This window comes from Bradysia coprophila, unplaced genomic scaffold, assembly GCF_014529535.1.
Source record: "Bradysia coprophila strain Holo2 unplaced genomic scaffold, BU_Bcop_v1 contig_324, whole genome shotgun sequence".
Classification (NCBI taxonomy): domain Eukaryota; kingdom Metazoa; phylum Arthropoda; class Insecta; order Diptera; family Sciaridae; genus Bradysia; species Bradysia coprophila.
In genome coordinates this window covers 2,289,109-2,303,680 of record NW_023503584.1, presented here as the reverse complement: position 1 = coordinate 2,303,680, position 14,572 = coordinate 2,289,109, and the positions used below count along the sequence as shown (strand labels likewise).

Here is a 14,572-nt window from a genome sequence, read left to right as displayed (position 1 = left end):
TAGCGTCAAAAAGCTTTGAAAAAATCCGGAGCTTGTAGAGGATACTTTATGCCACAATTATTTCCAAGCTTTCGAAGGTTCCAAAATATTAAATCAAATTGTAAGAGTGTGCTTTAGAAAGCTTTAAGGTCAGCTTATGGTCCGATATATCGCACATATGTCAGGACGCATAACCTGGCCTTAAGGTCAGCTTATGGTCCGATATATCGCACATATGTCAGGACGCATAACCTGGCCTTAAGGTCAGCTTATGGTCCGATATATCGCACATATGTCAGGACGCATAACCTGGCCTTAAGGTCAGCTTATGGTCCGATATATCGCACATATGTCAGGACGCATAACCTGGCCTTAAGGTCAGCTTATGGTCCGATATATCGCACATATGTCAGGACGCATAACCTGGCCTTAAGCTTTTTTATATAGCTCATTAGAAATGTGAAACATTTTGAGTGGATTACAAAAATTTAGAATGGAAATGTGCGGCAGTGCCGCCTTTCACTTTGGGATAGAATATGCATTAAAGGCGCCACTGGATAGCTAGCAGTTGTGTTTTAGATCAAATTGCAAAATGATAAATAAGACTTTCGACACTGGATGACAGAATAAAGGGAAACAGTCTGGTGGCAAGGCATTAGGATGAAAATATCCTCACCAGCATAACTTTCGATTACTAGAGACACTTAGATTCAAACCGTTTGTTCTTCGAACAGTACATATGAGAGACACTCACCTCATTTTCCGAATTGATCAAATTCAGATTCTCCAACGAACTGTTTGTCGAGCTTATCAGATTATTCTGCAAATTAGCGATGTCTTTGATATTAGCACCTTGATGGCCGAATATCGCCTGTAGCTGATGAAATTTGGTGCTTTGATTGGTCGACGTTTTCTGATTTTTATCATTAATCTGTTGCGGCCGATAGTCCGGAATGGTTTGTTGTGCCAGAAATGCGAATTTCTTGGAATTGTTGTCGTATTTCTGGTTATCGTTCTCGTTGTTCCCATTGTTTCCGTTATGTACTTGCTTCAGGTTGTTATTGTAATTGGAATCGTTCGTCGATTGCTTGTTGTCATGTTTTTGCTGCTTGTTGTTTTTCAACATAATGCTTTTACCTGGATCAAAAGGGACGAGTGGTGTGTGAATGCAAAAGATTTCATCGAGAAAAAAAACAAAATCGAAAATTACCAGTTTGCATAGACATCATAATGGGCTGGGCATTACGTCCCGATAACCATTCTTGAGCATTCGTTGCTGGAATGTCGGACACGGTGTCTGGATACAAATCGGCTAGAAATAAACCAAAAATGACACACCAGATGATTGACCAGACTCAATTCTAAAATTTACTTTGAAAAAGAGTTGACTTCCTGGGCACAATCATTGATATTGGCTCACATATGTTACCAGTTGCGTGTAGCTTATAGAAACGGAACACTTCGCATTGATTGGTATTCAAGCCGCGCTTGGGCATGAAACCGAGTGCTTTCTATTGATTCGAAAACAAATTAGTTAAGAGAGAAGCGAGAGGAGATTCAGGAAAATTTTGTCTTACTTGTGGCTGTCCCGACAGAAATTGATTCAAGTAATAGATGTATGGTTGTTCCTCGACAATCTCGTAATACCTTATGTTCCCATCGCCCTTTCCAGCGAGATAGAGCTAAATCATTAAATGACAATACAGTTCAGCAATTCTGACATTTACATCAAGAAATTGAAGAGCTTCAACTTACGACTTTCGTATCATAATCAAAGTAAGGAGTCACAACACCACTCGAACTGTCCATCACCTCCAATGCTAACGGTTTCTTTAGGTCATGCTGATCCCAGATAGCATATTGTCGATCGGAATGTCGAGAAAATCCTGTCGTTAACACCTTGCCATTATCCAAAAATGTTACCTTCGAACATTTCGAACTCAAGTGACATGTTCCTTCCTGAAACGGATTCATTTTGATTGGGTAAGTCAAACTGACATGGAAAAGAATGAATTCATTACCACTTACCGAAACAACGATTGCAGTTCGTGGTTCTATAATCCTTAACTTACGATCTTTGCTAGTAGTGGCCAGAAGTGACCCATCACGATTTATCGCCAGCGAATAAATCATATCATTATGGCAATTGATTGTTTTAAGTATTTGATCGGTTTGGTTGGACACATCCCAGATTATTATCTGTAAACAAGTTCACGAAATTTGTGAATTCAAAACAACTTCATTTCGATATCGGCAACTTGTTACAGACGGCAAGCATATGACCAGTATTATTATCGACTCAATTATGTACTTCCATCGATCAAAGTATTTTTGTACCAGATGCGAAACAGTGTTTTAATTCAAAAAAAAGTGACAGATTCTGAAAGGGCGTAAATTCACGGCTGTCTTTACCTTTGAATTTGTGTGCACAAAGCATTTTTGTGGAATTAATCATACGAAACAGCTCAACGTAGCATAAGCCGTCAATTGCATGCCGGTTTTTGACCTCCATCTGTTATCGATAACGACGACAAAAATAATGACAAGCTCTGGGTAATTTGATGTCATTTATATAGTAGAATGCATGTTTAACAAAATTGAAGTACAAGATTTGAAATCAACAGATTAAATTCTATTACTTCGTTTATTTTAACATTAAATTTGCTATAAAAGAAACGGTGTCTGGAGCAGTTTCTGAGTCGATAACAGATGAGTTATGTTAATGACAATAATAATTTCACTTACCGATTGATCGAAACCAATACTAATCAAAACATTGTTAGCTGTTGGATGCCATTCAACTTGCAACACTTTTCGCATATGACCTTGAAGTTCCACAAGACTTTCAGTTAAATTGGAAGTCAATCCTTCCGTTGGTATTTCCCAAATTCGAATCTGATCAAAGAAAAGAATTATTTTTTCATCAACATCAACGACACCGCGTATATATTCGTTAATGAATGACTTACAGTACAATCGTCGGACGCTGATGCGATAAGATTATCGTTGAATGGATTCCATTTCAAATCGAGAATCTGTCCAGTGTGTCCAATAACTTTGCAGCATTGGAAGTCAATTCGACCAGCCTAACAACGAAACTTTAACTCTATCGAACATTGAATTTATGATTGTCAAACCATACCTGGCTCAACGGGATTACAACGAACGCTGTATCGGCCACTATAGCCAACAGTATTGGATTGACTGCACAGAAATTGCCATCGTTCCCGCTGCGAACAACACTGATGTCGGTGTAGCAGCTCTCTTTACGGGACGATTGACCGTAGATGTGGCGGAATTTCGATGGTCGAACACCTCGAAACCATAGCTGAGGGAAAATGTGTTGAGTTATTGGCTTGGTAAAAAGATTACCTCAAAACATTAGAACTAAAAATTTATTGGGAGAATCTGAGGGATTGATGTAACGATGGGAGAGTGTGTTATGGAAAGTGTTGTCGGAACTTTTGATCGACTAAGTCTGGTCCATATCCAAGAGGTATTGCTTTGTAGAATCTTTTTCGACGTGAAATGAAGAGATCATTAACAAACATTATGTAGGATTTCATATATGAAAAAAAGCTCCGGACACATTAACTCTCAGACATTGCTCTTTCTTGACGTCTAACAGGGTTCTTTGACAACCCATAAAATTGAATCTCCAGCACGACAGTTGAATGACAGATGGATCGCAGACCACTTTTACAGAGGAAAGTGGATTAATAGCAAAATCGAAAGTTTTGATTATTTAGTCTCTGTATGAGGTATGACGATTCGTTTTATGGTCTGAGAATATTTTGCCCATGTGACTATTGTCTCTCGCTTTATAATCCTTGGACATAGTTTCCTTCAACGCCGACAAACAAAACATTACAATAAAGGACATAAACACAAAAATTGGCCTTGTTAGAAGAGACCACAATTAACATAAATAGACCAATTGAAACCCTATAAACTACAGAAAAGTGACCGACTATAATGGAAATTAATGATACGTGATTTTGTTGGAAGTGAATAGAAAGTCTGTGAAGTACGAGGAGTTTCAATTTTATTGTCCTTTTTACGGAAAACGATGAACAGTGGACTGTATACTAATCAGAAAAATGATAACAGATGGCGTTGCTTCCGCTCTGTAAGATCAATGCAGCGACATCTCTTATCATTTTTTTAAACTAACACAATTGAGCTGTAAGCAAGCTAGAACAGCTACAAAGATTAGAACGAACTTAAATATAATGTGATGGACATGTGTGGATAAGCTAAAATTAATTAACAACATAAAAATGAATGTAAATTTTGTTTACCTGTGAGTTTGTCATCGTATTCTAATTTTGATAAAATGCCAATTCAAAAAAAATCAGTTCAGGTCCATTTAGAGTATCATGCGATTGGTTTTTTTTTTTAATTGTATGATGAAAAACGTTGAAATGAATAAAAGAAAATTTATTGAGTTTTTTCTTTAAGTAAATTTTTGTATGGATAACGTAGACGCAGTACGTTGAATTAAAGATGTTATAACTAACTAACACGACAACATCAGTTCACTAAAAAAATAAAAGAAAAGAAAAAAAAATCAAAAAAAGCGAAAGAACAAAAAATAATTGCAGTAAAGTTAAGCAGCAACTTGAACACTTGATTTCTTTGATTCATAAATTACCCATCATTTTCAGTCAATAAACATTACTTCGATAGTGCCGAAATACCCTTGAAAGCATGGGTCTCTATATAGTAACAAGAATGTGAGGCAATAAATTGGAAAAATTGCGATTTTCACTTTATGGGTCGACGTAGAACTTGACAATTTTATAATTTTCTTATGTAAGTTCTTCGTACAGCATGTGTACAAAAGTTTATTACTTGTAAGTCTCATACCCATACAATAAGTCCTGGAATGTTACTTATAATTTCCAACTTATAAGTTTACTTAAATGTTATACGTCATTTGCGCAAAGTTTCTATTGACTGTTAAGCCGTAATCGCACTTCACCGTTTTGGATCTCCGGATCTCCGTTTTAGTAATACTCGCAGATCTAAAACGGTGAAGCACACGGAGATATTCATGACGAGATAGAAGGAAATCGAATTCGGATCAGTAATGTTTATTTGCCTTGCGGGATCTGCCAAAATGAATATGAAACATTTCAATGACAAGCACAGGCGAGTTAAAAATAACTGATATTTTGACTTCTTCCCCGTATCATAACAGTCTACAAAAGTTTTGCGTCAGCATAATTATAAGTGAAAATCGCAATCTATCCCTTAGACATTTCTTAACATTTTCATAGCTTTGACGTAAAATGGATATTAACTGAGTTCGACCGGTAAGTCTCATGCATCACGAAGCAAATAAATGGGATCAAGTTACCTCTAAACTTTACTGTAAATATAAAAACAAAATCTACTTTGAGCTTTATTGCTAGGTAATTCATAAATAAATAATCCAAAAGTAATTACAAAAGGAAAGCTGTTGATTCTAGAAGTTTTATATTCAGGACTTACAACTATTACAACTACTAACAATTGTCCGAAGAGCAATACTTATTTCGCGGACACTTTGTTATTAGAAACTTAAAAGTTACTTTAGTAACTTTAGTAATATCATGAAACTAAGCCAATAAAAAATATTATTGTATTTACATCACCCTTCTGGACACGAGGTCGCCAGAAATGTGTACACCAAAACAAAATCATTTTCGCTCGCTGAAATTAATGGCCTACATTTGGAAGTTTCACACTATACAGTCGACCTCATTAAAATTTGGACATGAACTTGCTTCAGCTGTTCAGCTCGTCCACTCGTGCAATAAAAAGCTCTTATACGTAAGTACAGACACTTTAAATAGGTGAAATAGTCACACGCACGCAAGTTTTAGTGATAAAACCGTATAAAGACCTATAAGCAGTTTAATTTGTAAGAAAGGACCAGCTCATAAATTTTTACAAAAATCCCTTTTGAAAAATGTAAGACTACAAATGTGTTAGATTTCAATAAAAGTAGATTTGTTTATGACATTTTGACCAGTTGAGCTCTCAGAGCTCGTGAAACTGCTACAAATAAATCGATTTTTTATTGAAAGCTTACATACTTGTGGCCATTATTGTCGTCTTACATTAAATACGAAACTCACAAATGTAGGCATTTTAACGAAGTATCGACTGCTCTTAATGAGTGTTCGTATTTTGCCTCCCAGCTTTATGCTTTATTTCAACAAATTTATGTATTAGCTCTTAACTATGAAGAATCCATTTCTACCGAAAAATGACCGACGCGACAAGTATGTTATAAAAGGGAGAACCAGTACGGACAAACATGTAGCAAACAAATACATATAATATAACAAGAAGTTCGTTTTTTTTTAACAACAAATCGCAACACTCAGCAATTGACCGACAATATTTCGCAGAAAATCCAAGTTTTTTTCTAGCAAACGCTCAAGTAGAAAAGAAAATAAATTTTAATAAATAAATTGCAAAGTAACGAAAAAAAAATCATATTTTTTATCATTAAATTAATATTTAATAACAAATGTGTTTTGAGTCTAGTTTATTAGCAAAAAAGAAAAAATAAATAAAATAAATTTCACTCCGCAGATTGGCTATACAGAAAAATTTCGGGTTGTTTAATTTAGAAAGAGATTAATGACCGCGCACAAATTGAATCGCAAGAAAAAAATAAATTATTTTATTGCTCAGCGAAACCGCAAAATAATAGCAAACGTGAAAAGGCGTTTCGCTGGTGTACTGGTCGATTCCCGTGAAGATGGTTCACATTGTTGTCGATTCAATAATAATAATTAATAAATGAGCGTATCAGTGACCGCACAATTAATTAAATTTTTTGTGTAATAACCAGCACCACAAAATTGGTATTATACAAAGTCAAAGGTCGGCCATAAAGTAAAATTTCGTTTTGTGATTATGAAGTTTTACTAATTCGCAAGAGTTTGCTTATGAGCCACAGGTAACAGTATACTTCTTAGGTTAATAAAGATTTGAGAAAGAGGAGTGTTGACATGTTTATGGTATAAGAAGAGATTTTTAAAAGGACGAGTCTAGTTTATTAAATGTATTGTGAGATTTTTGAATGAACCACAGCTGACCATTTTTCCGGTACCGGTTTTGAATTGCACGTATACATCACTGCACATACAGACACGAAGGTAAAATTGTCCTTTCCAAGAATATTCTATCGTGTTCAAAACTTCGTCTATTTTGTTTCTCTTTAAAAATTACTGATATAAAAAAAACGTTTCGTCTGCTATCGACAACGCCACCTAGAATGAGCGTTGAGCTGGTGTCCTCTTCTACTATGGAATTTGTATGGAAAAAATGTTGAAGTAACTTTGTACTTTTCACAAATGAAGTAACAGATTTGTTGCGATACACTTCTGCGGTTTCTGCATCTTTAGACCCGTACGAAGTACTGGGGTCTTATAGGTTTACGCATACGTTTGTAACACGTCGAATTGGACTCCCTGAGTAAGGGGAAACCTATTGTGGTTGTCTAGAGATGCCAAATCCGCGAAAAAAAAAATGTCCGTCTGTCCGTCTGTCCGTCTGCACGATAACTTGAGTAAAACGCATCCGATTTTGAAAATTCTTTTTTTCCCGTTTGGTAATGTCAAAAGACAGGCTAAGTTCGAAGATGAGTGATTTTGGATCGACCCCTCCCGAGCTGTGGCCCAATAAGTGCTTTACGGTTTTTCGAAGATATCTCCGGACATTTAAACGTTAAACTTGTAAGTGATACGTCAAATAAAAGGTATTTACAATACCGATCGACAAAAAAAAAGTTTATGGAAATCGGATGACCGACTCGTGAGTTAGACCCCTTGGTGTGGAACAGGCACAGGGCGGCAAGCAGTTTTTGCTTGTAGGTCGGCCACATTTGAACATATTTCGTCTGTTTTAGCTTTATTAGATAGGTATTGACCGTACCAATCAGGGAAAACAAATTTTATGAAATTATGTTCTCCGGAGCGTGAGCTAGGTCTCTTGGAGTGAGCTCTTATCTGGCTACTCGGAAGTACAGTGAACGTGGTGTATTTTGACAATATCTCGAGTAAATTTTGACCGAATTTCATGAATTTTTTTTTGTTTGAAAGGTATTAACGAATGTAAAGCGTCGGTACTATTTCCGGTCTCCTAACAAAATGGCTGCCGGCGACCATATTGGATTTTAGTAAAATAGAAATATCTTGGGAAAAATGATACTTAGAGAGTTTCTGTTAACATGAAAATAATTTGTTATGTGTGTGGGGTTTCAGGGATTCCATATACGGACATCTATATATACCTATATACAGCTATATTGAGCTATATACAGGCATATAGAGCTATATAATAACATATATTTATCTGTGAAATGTTTATTTATAGTGAAATATAGTTAAATATAGCGGTATATAGCTGTTTAAATAGGAATTTATGAAATTTGTCTTCGTACGGGGCTGTCTATATTGCCTCCGGCAATTTAGTTGTATATGATAACAAGGCAAAGAGTGGATAATGTAAGTGATTTTAAAGGGAGAATAGTTTTTCAGCAGAGAAGAAAATGAAGTAAGAGAAATGAAGAGTTTCACATTAAAGGCTTTTGATACGAATAGGTGTTTCGTACGGGTCGGCGTTAGCTATGTTTTTTGTATAAAGAGAAGACCGAGGCGCTATAAACTCATAAAATATGATTTGTTGTTGCATCGGGCACAGCTCAATTTTTAACGACGTAATTATTTCAGAAATCTATCACCTAAATTATAAAACTTGTTGCGTGATACGCATTCAAATCATTTCCATAAATCAATTGGTCTGCATACTGTGTACGAAGTTGTTGATGCATTTTAATTGATTTGTGACAAGTACGTGATTGATGTCTCAATCCAATATATCATCGGAGCTCTTTAAAATTAAAACAAATAATATTCTCGAGTGATTGCTTTATTATGCATAGTGCTGCGCTATGGACTGCTGCGGCATATGTGTATATATAAATGAGACGTTACATATGGTAAATGTTATGAAATATTTTTAATTGTTTTTTGACCGAACTAATAAAATGTTTTTAATCGAACCAAATGCGGTTCGGAGTCAGAATAATTCATTCATGCATTGGTAAACGATTTTAAGGAACAGCGTTAGGTAATGCCTTGTAGACATGAAATTAAATTTAAATCAATTAATTCCGATTTCGATTCATGTAATTACCATTTAATTAACGAACATATCAACAGTTCCTTATCTACGCTAACCTGACTCGACTAGCAAAACTACAACATGGAAGTACACCGAATATATTTTCGTACAACACTTGTTCGTTGTGTTGATACATTGTTGGCTTCGCATTCTGCACCGAGCAATTTAAAAGGAAATGAAATTATTTATTAAAACATTTTTGAGGAATGTCGAAGGCACTACATACATATGGTTATGGTATAAGGTGATTGCAGTGCCGGATTAAGCTTATCTGATAATTCTAAAGTCGAAGTATTAACAATCTACTTTAATCTGGTTGACTCATAGCCGGTGCAAGCGGCATTGGTCATTGACTTTCTGAGTGATAAGGAATTTCAGATTTTTTTCGGAAGTCAAGTTTAACTGTCGACAACTCTTGCGCTATTTCAATTTCATCTTCTTCGTTTAAGATTATTTTGATTTGCTCGTAAGATCACCTTTTTAAACTAGGTACTTTGTAGATCACAGACGTATCGCTGAATCATTTTCTGATTCAAATAGTGAGTAGTTTAGACATCAGTTTTAACATTAGGTTTATAAATAAAGGGCTCATGAACATGTCGTGCTAAGGTAATACAAAAGTCATTCGAAATGTAGAGAACTCGGCAATAGTCCGGAGGTCAAGCCGGAGGTGGAATGGTTTCTAAAGTGTCAATAGTGTCAATATCTTTCCTAACCTTTGATTTGACCTGTTGAGAGATTTACCAAGAAATACCCATTGTCACTTGCAGCGAATCCCCGCTTGGACATAGCAAAAAAATAACATGAAATTACTACTGGAATAAAAACTGAGCTCGCTTCGCTCGTAATCTTATCATTACTGCCACTAATTTATTATTTCTTTAAATGTAAACTGTTACAGCGAAGAAGTATGTCAATCAAGGCACGGGAAGCTGAACATTATAATATTGGAGTCAGTAGAGAGTGTCAGTGGTGCATTCTGAATTCCACTTCTGAATTTTATCTGACACTGTTGGCCAAAAAGAAAGTCGGCGTTTCTGGCATCAACTACTGACACCACCTACAAATTATGTCTTTTTCGGATTATTTCCGAGTTCTCTAAAGGGCGATTGAGTTAGTTTTGCATTACCAGATTCGACGTCTTTTGAGCCTTTATTTAGATTATTTACGTGGATATTAGTCAGTTTCATTTCATTTCAGTTTCAGTACGGCACTGGACTTTACTTTATTTTTTTGATTTTTTGGTTTTGACAATACCCCTTCTTCAATTCATTGTCTGTTTATTTATCGGATCAGATTACCAACGAAATTCCATCCGGAAAAAAATTCCTTATTTTAGCAGGAAATTGAAACTGTATGACATTACTGTTCAATTAGCTGATCAACTAAATGACCGTTCAAAAACGGCAACAAGGTCTGTTAAAATGATCGCCTGATGTTTGATGCAAAATCTTTTACTTCATGAGTTAAGTAAACCGAGAGGGTATTCATTTCAAAATAATCCCAAAAAAATCCCTAGAACTCAGTGACCCCTAGAAGAAAACACCAACCCAGAAATAATCGCTAATTTTAGTCATTGTTGTCAATAAGAGAATGACTATCCGATTCTGAGAGACTGGTCTGTTCAAATTTTGATCGCACTTCCAGTGCGAAATTATTCAATTTGACAAAAAATCAATAGGTATGACCGTGCCTTATATAAAGCGCACAAAATCTTATTCAAAATCACTCAAACCCGAAAAAAGAGCACCAAACCTAAACATTAAAATTTGAGGAAAAATGTTTTACTTGCATATCTTCCATCCGTAACGACCATATTGTACAATAACTCTGTAACTGCTTGTAGATGTACTTTATGTATGTATATCGTTACTTATTAACGCTGGATAATTGTAAACATTTCTTCAAGCGGAAACGTAAATATGTAAAAAGAGATTTTTGTTGGAAAAAAACAACTGATATTTGTGGCATTTCCTCGACTATATCTCTGGCGCGCAAAAATTCCGTAAAAAACACACAAGAACGGCAATGCTTTTGTATCAGCAACTTAATTATTGTTACAGTTCGGTTATGGTGAAAATGTGTAATACTAAGATGCAAAACAAAAACACAAAAAAAAATTGATTGTGTAATAACAGTGGCAGTTGGCAGTCGTTTATGCTGATTTTCTGATTCCATTTTTCTTTTGGTTATTTTCAATTATTTGTTTTCGTTTTAAACTAATTTCTTCATTATGTCTAGACATTAACTTTACATTTTTTTTCTTCAAATGCTTTACATTATCAGACCAACCATTGAATATATACGTATCATGAATTTCCTATCAGGTAATCGGTTTGTACGCTACGAAGTATAAAACGCATGAAATTCGCTTGGCTTCGTTATGTGTGCGCTTTTGTCTTAACCGGAAAATAGAGAAGCTCATGTCCATTGGTGCGTCTAAACGGAATAATAACAGAAAGAAATTGTTTCGGTTTAAGTTAACGAAATAATTAGCAGACATGTCGATTGTGTGGAATAGAAAAATTGATTCAAATAGAAAATTGGAAAAGTCGCTGAATAAAGCCAGCGACTTTCATGCATGCATACCACACAATTTTGTGGGAGTTTGATGGATGCAGTTGAACATTCGTCTTCGAATCAAGACTGTCAAAAAAATTGAAATGCCTCCAAGTATAAAAATTGCTCAGTAAAATAGACTGACCTACCTTAAGCAGGTATCTAGCGGCATTATAGGTATTCTCGCAAACATTTGTGTCAGATTGACAAACATAAAATCAAGCAGAACTGACTGTTTAGACTGCTAGATTGCTAGCAGCGAGACTGTCAATCGATGGGTTAATATTGGATTTGTGGAAAGAAAATGCGAAATTTAGTCGTGGAAAAAGAAACGGTAATTTGACAGGACACAACCATCGAATTTCGTATTCGAGAGTTCGATGGTAATGCTGATAGGACCTGACGTTTGTGAAGACATTTTAGAACTTCACAGTTCTTCTAACTTTTCCACAACAAGGAGCGAAGTTTTGAATAAATCAACCGTTTGCGTCCGCTTTTAAAGGAAGCGTGACAGTCGCATTGAATGTTTTGCTTCAGCCAGGGCCTATTTTAAGGAAATTAAATTTCCAAAAATTCTCAAATTTTTCCATCATTTTTCGTCATTTCATCTAAAAACACAACAGATTGCATCGTAAATGTTGTTTTTACTGCCTTTTTAGTTGTTTTTCATGTCTTTGAGCTTAACTGATTACTTCGGAAGAATTTTTGTGAAATTTGGGAAATTTTTGGAAATTAAATTCCTTAAAAATAGGCCCTGGCTTCAGCACCGAGCGATGCATACTATTTTTACATTGTCATTCACTGAAACTCATAAGTTCTATTAAACACATTCGACGAATAAATCATGTTTAGAACCAGCATATACGAAGATTACAATTTCCATGCAGCGGGAAGAGATGTCAGTTAAACATAGACAAATTCTTATCAGCTGTGACACTCATATAAAACTGCTCATATCCATCGTTACACGGATTTACCACTATCACTCGAATGCGTGTAAGGTCTCTTCGAAGGTAATGTCTGCAATCAAAACGTCATCCAAAGCTATCAAGAAACGAAGTTCTCTTAAAGTACTTGTTAACCTGTCACAGACGGCAAGCATATGACCAGTATTATTATCGGGTCTATTACTTCCATCGATTTAATCGTTAGATTTCAAATCTTGTACTTCCTTTTTTACATGCGTTTTACTATACAATAATACCCAGCTTGTCATTATTTTGGCCGTCGATATCGATAACCAAATTCAATAAAAATAAGGCCATTCATTACTGTAATTCATACTATAACGTGATAGCGTTTACTGTTAACGTTTCGTTCATTATTTATTTTCGCTTACACTAGTGTCAAGTGAAAAAGAAATCCAGGTTGATTATACTGCTGGTATACGAAAAGTGGAAAAGTACTCTTTTCGTAATCGAATCACCACAAATACATTAAAAAATTCCTTATCAATCCGAAATGTAGACACTTACAAATTCCGACAACAAAAACAAATTCGAAAACTCGAATGCATTTCAAGTAATTTCTTTAATGGCTCAGGTCATGGTGTATGTGTGGCCCAGGTATAATTAGTAAATTACATGGCGATAGTGAGTATATCGGGGCACATATGTACAATTGTCCATACCGAGTTTAACAATGTGTAAGAGCAAGTACCAATGAAAGTCATTTAGAAAGATCTCATCATCAAACACACTCCATATTTATTGAACGTTGTTCAATTTTACATTTTGCGAAAACGCACATATTGAACTCAATAAAAATGAAAAGTAATTAACTGTAAAGAAAAAATCGCAAAAAAATAGCAAACAAAGTGAAATATTGCGAGCAAATAATCATAAACATAATTTCCCAATTAAGATTGTGTTTGGTAAACAGCTAATATTTGATTTTATCTGCGCTCTTGAGTTATATATATTAAGTATGATATCTGAGGTATAGACATAAATTGCTCTGAGCAAATCATCGAATATTAAAGAACCGAAACAACGACGGTATACCACCTTACTTAACTGTTTTCCTAGTGAAGATTATCGTTTAAATAATTTTAAAGAGCACAAATATTGAATTGGAATTACGTATGCGAATCCAGCCAATAATATGAATAAAATTTTGAATGCAATTGAACCTTTGAGAGGTGCGAAATGTATCGTGATGTATATTCGTTAAATCTGTTACTTCGTTTGTTTGATACGAGATCTTCTAGTTCAGTTCTTAAGCTGAAATCGCACTTCACTCCGTGTACTCATCGTTTACGTTAGTTGAAAGAGAAAGCAGTTTTCATTGTTTCTTGTAAAGCGGAGACGTAAATGAAATAAGTGCGCTTCGTGCCTTATATCATAAATTTTTCTGAGAATCTACTCGGAGCTAATCGCTTATACACCTGGCATCGTTCTCGATAACAGATTAAAGGTTAAGTGAAATGGAAATAAAGTAAAGTGAAACTATTTTCTAATCGAGATTTTGATGAGAAGCAAACTTGAAGCAGAGTTTTTTTCTTAAATTAGATTTTTAAGCTTTTCCATAAAATATTTTCTAAAATTTGTAATTTATATTTCTGCACGTAATCTGGTGGGTGTATTCTATAGTTTTGTAGCATTTGAAATTTCGAACCTGGAATAGGTGGCTTGCAGAAAGGGTAAATAACTGCAAACAATCAGTAAACCTAGGTTAGAAAATAGTAAATTCCAACAAGAGCGAAACTTTGCGACCAGAGCGAAGCGAAACAAAAACATCAATTAGCCATTAACATTTTTAAAAACAAAAACAAAGTGACATCTTCGGTGGAGAAAATTTATATTTCTGTTGTCATCAGACTAAATATCAACAAAACGACATTTTCATC

General features: G+C 35.1%; 1 protein-coding gene across 3 annotated transcripts in view; it reads right to left on the bottom strand.

The window, feature by feature from the left end:
* Positions 1 to 14,572, bottom strand: part of LOC119079422 (coronin-1C-like) — a 28,963-nt gene that overhangs the window by 2,580 nt on the left and 11,811 nt on the right. Inside the window, exons 2-11 of one of the 3 annotated variants that reach the window (XM_037187325.1) lie at positions 4,281 to 4,301; positions 3,122 to 3,307; positions 2,949 to 3,065; positions 2,725 to 2,874; positions 2,008 to 2,178; positions 1,735 to 1,938; positions 1,557 to 1,661; positions 1,352 to 1,490; positions 1,190 to 1,291; positions 734 to 1,116 (exon numbers count right to left, since the gene is read on the bottom strand). In XM_037187325.1, the coding sequence (XP_037043220.1) occupies positions 734 to 1,116; positions 1,190 to 1,291; positions 1,352 to 1,490; positions 1,557 to 1,661; positions 1,735 to 1,938; positions 2,008 to 2,178; positions 2,725 to 2,874; positions 2,949 to 3,065; positions 3,122 to 3,307; positions 4,281 to 4,301 (1,578 nt within the window). Of the gene's footprint in view, positions 1 to 733; positions 1,117 to 1,189; positions 1,292 to 1,351; positions 1,491 to 1,556; positions 1,662 to 1,734; positions 1,939 to 2,007; positions 2,179 to 2,724; positions 2,875 to 2,948; positions 3,066 to 3,121; positions 3,308 to 4,280; positions 4,521 to 14,572 lie in introns of all 3 variants that reach the window. The other 2 variants (XM_037187327.1, XM_037187326.1) reach the window with 2 other exon arrangements.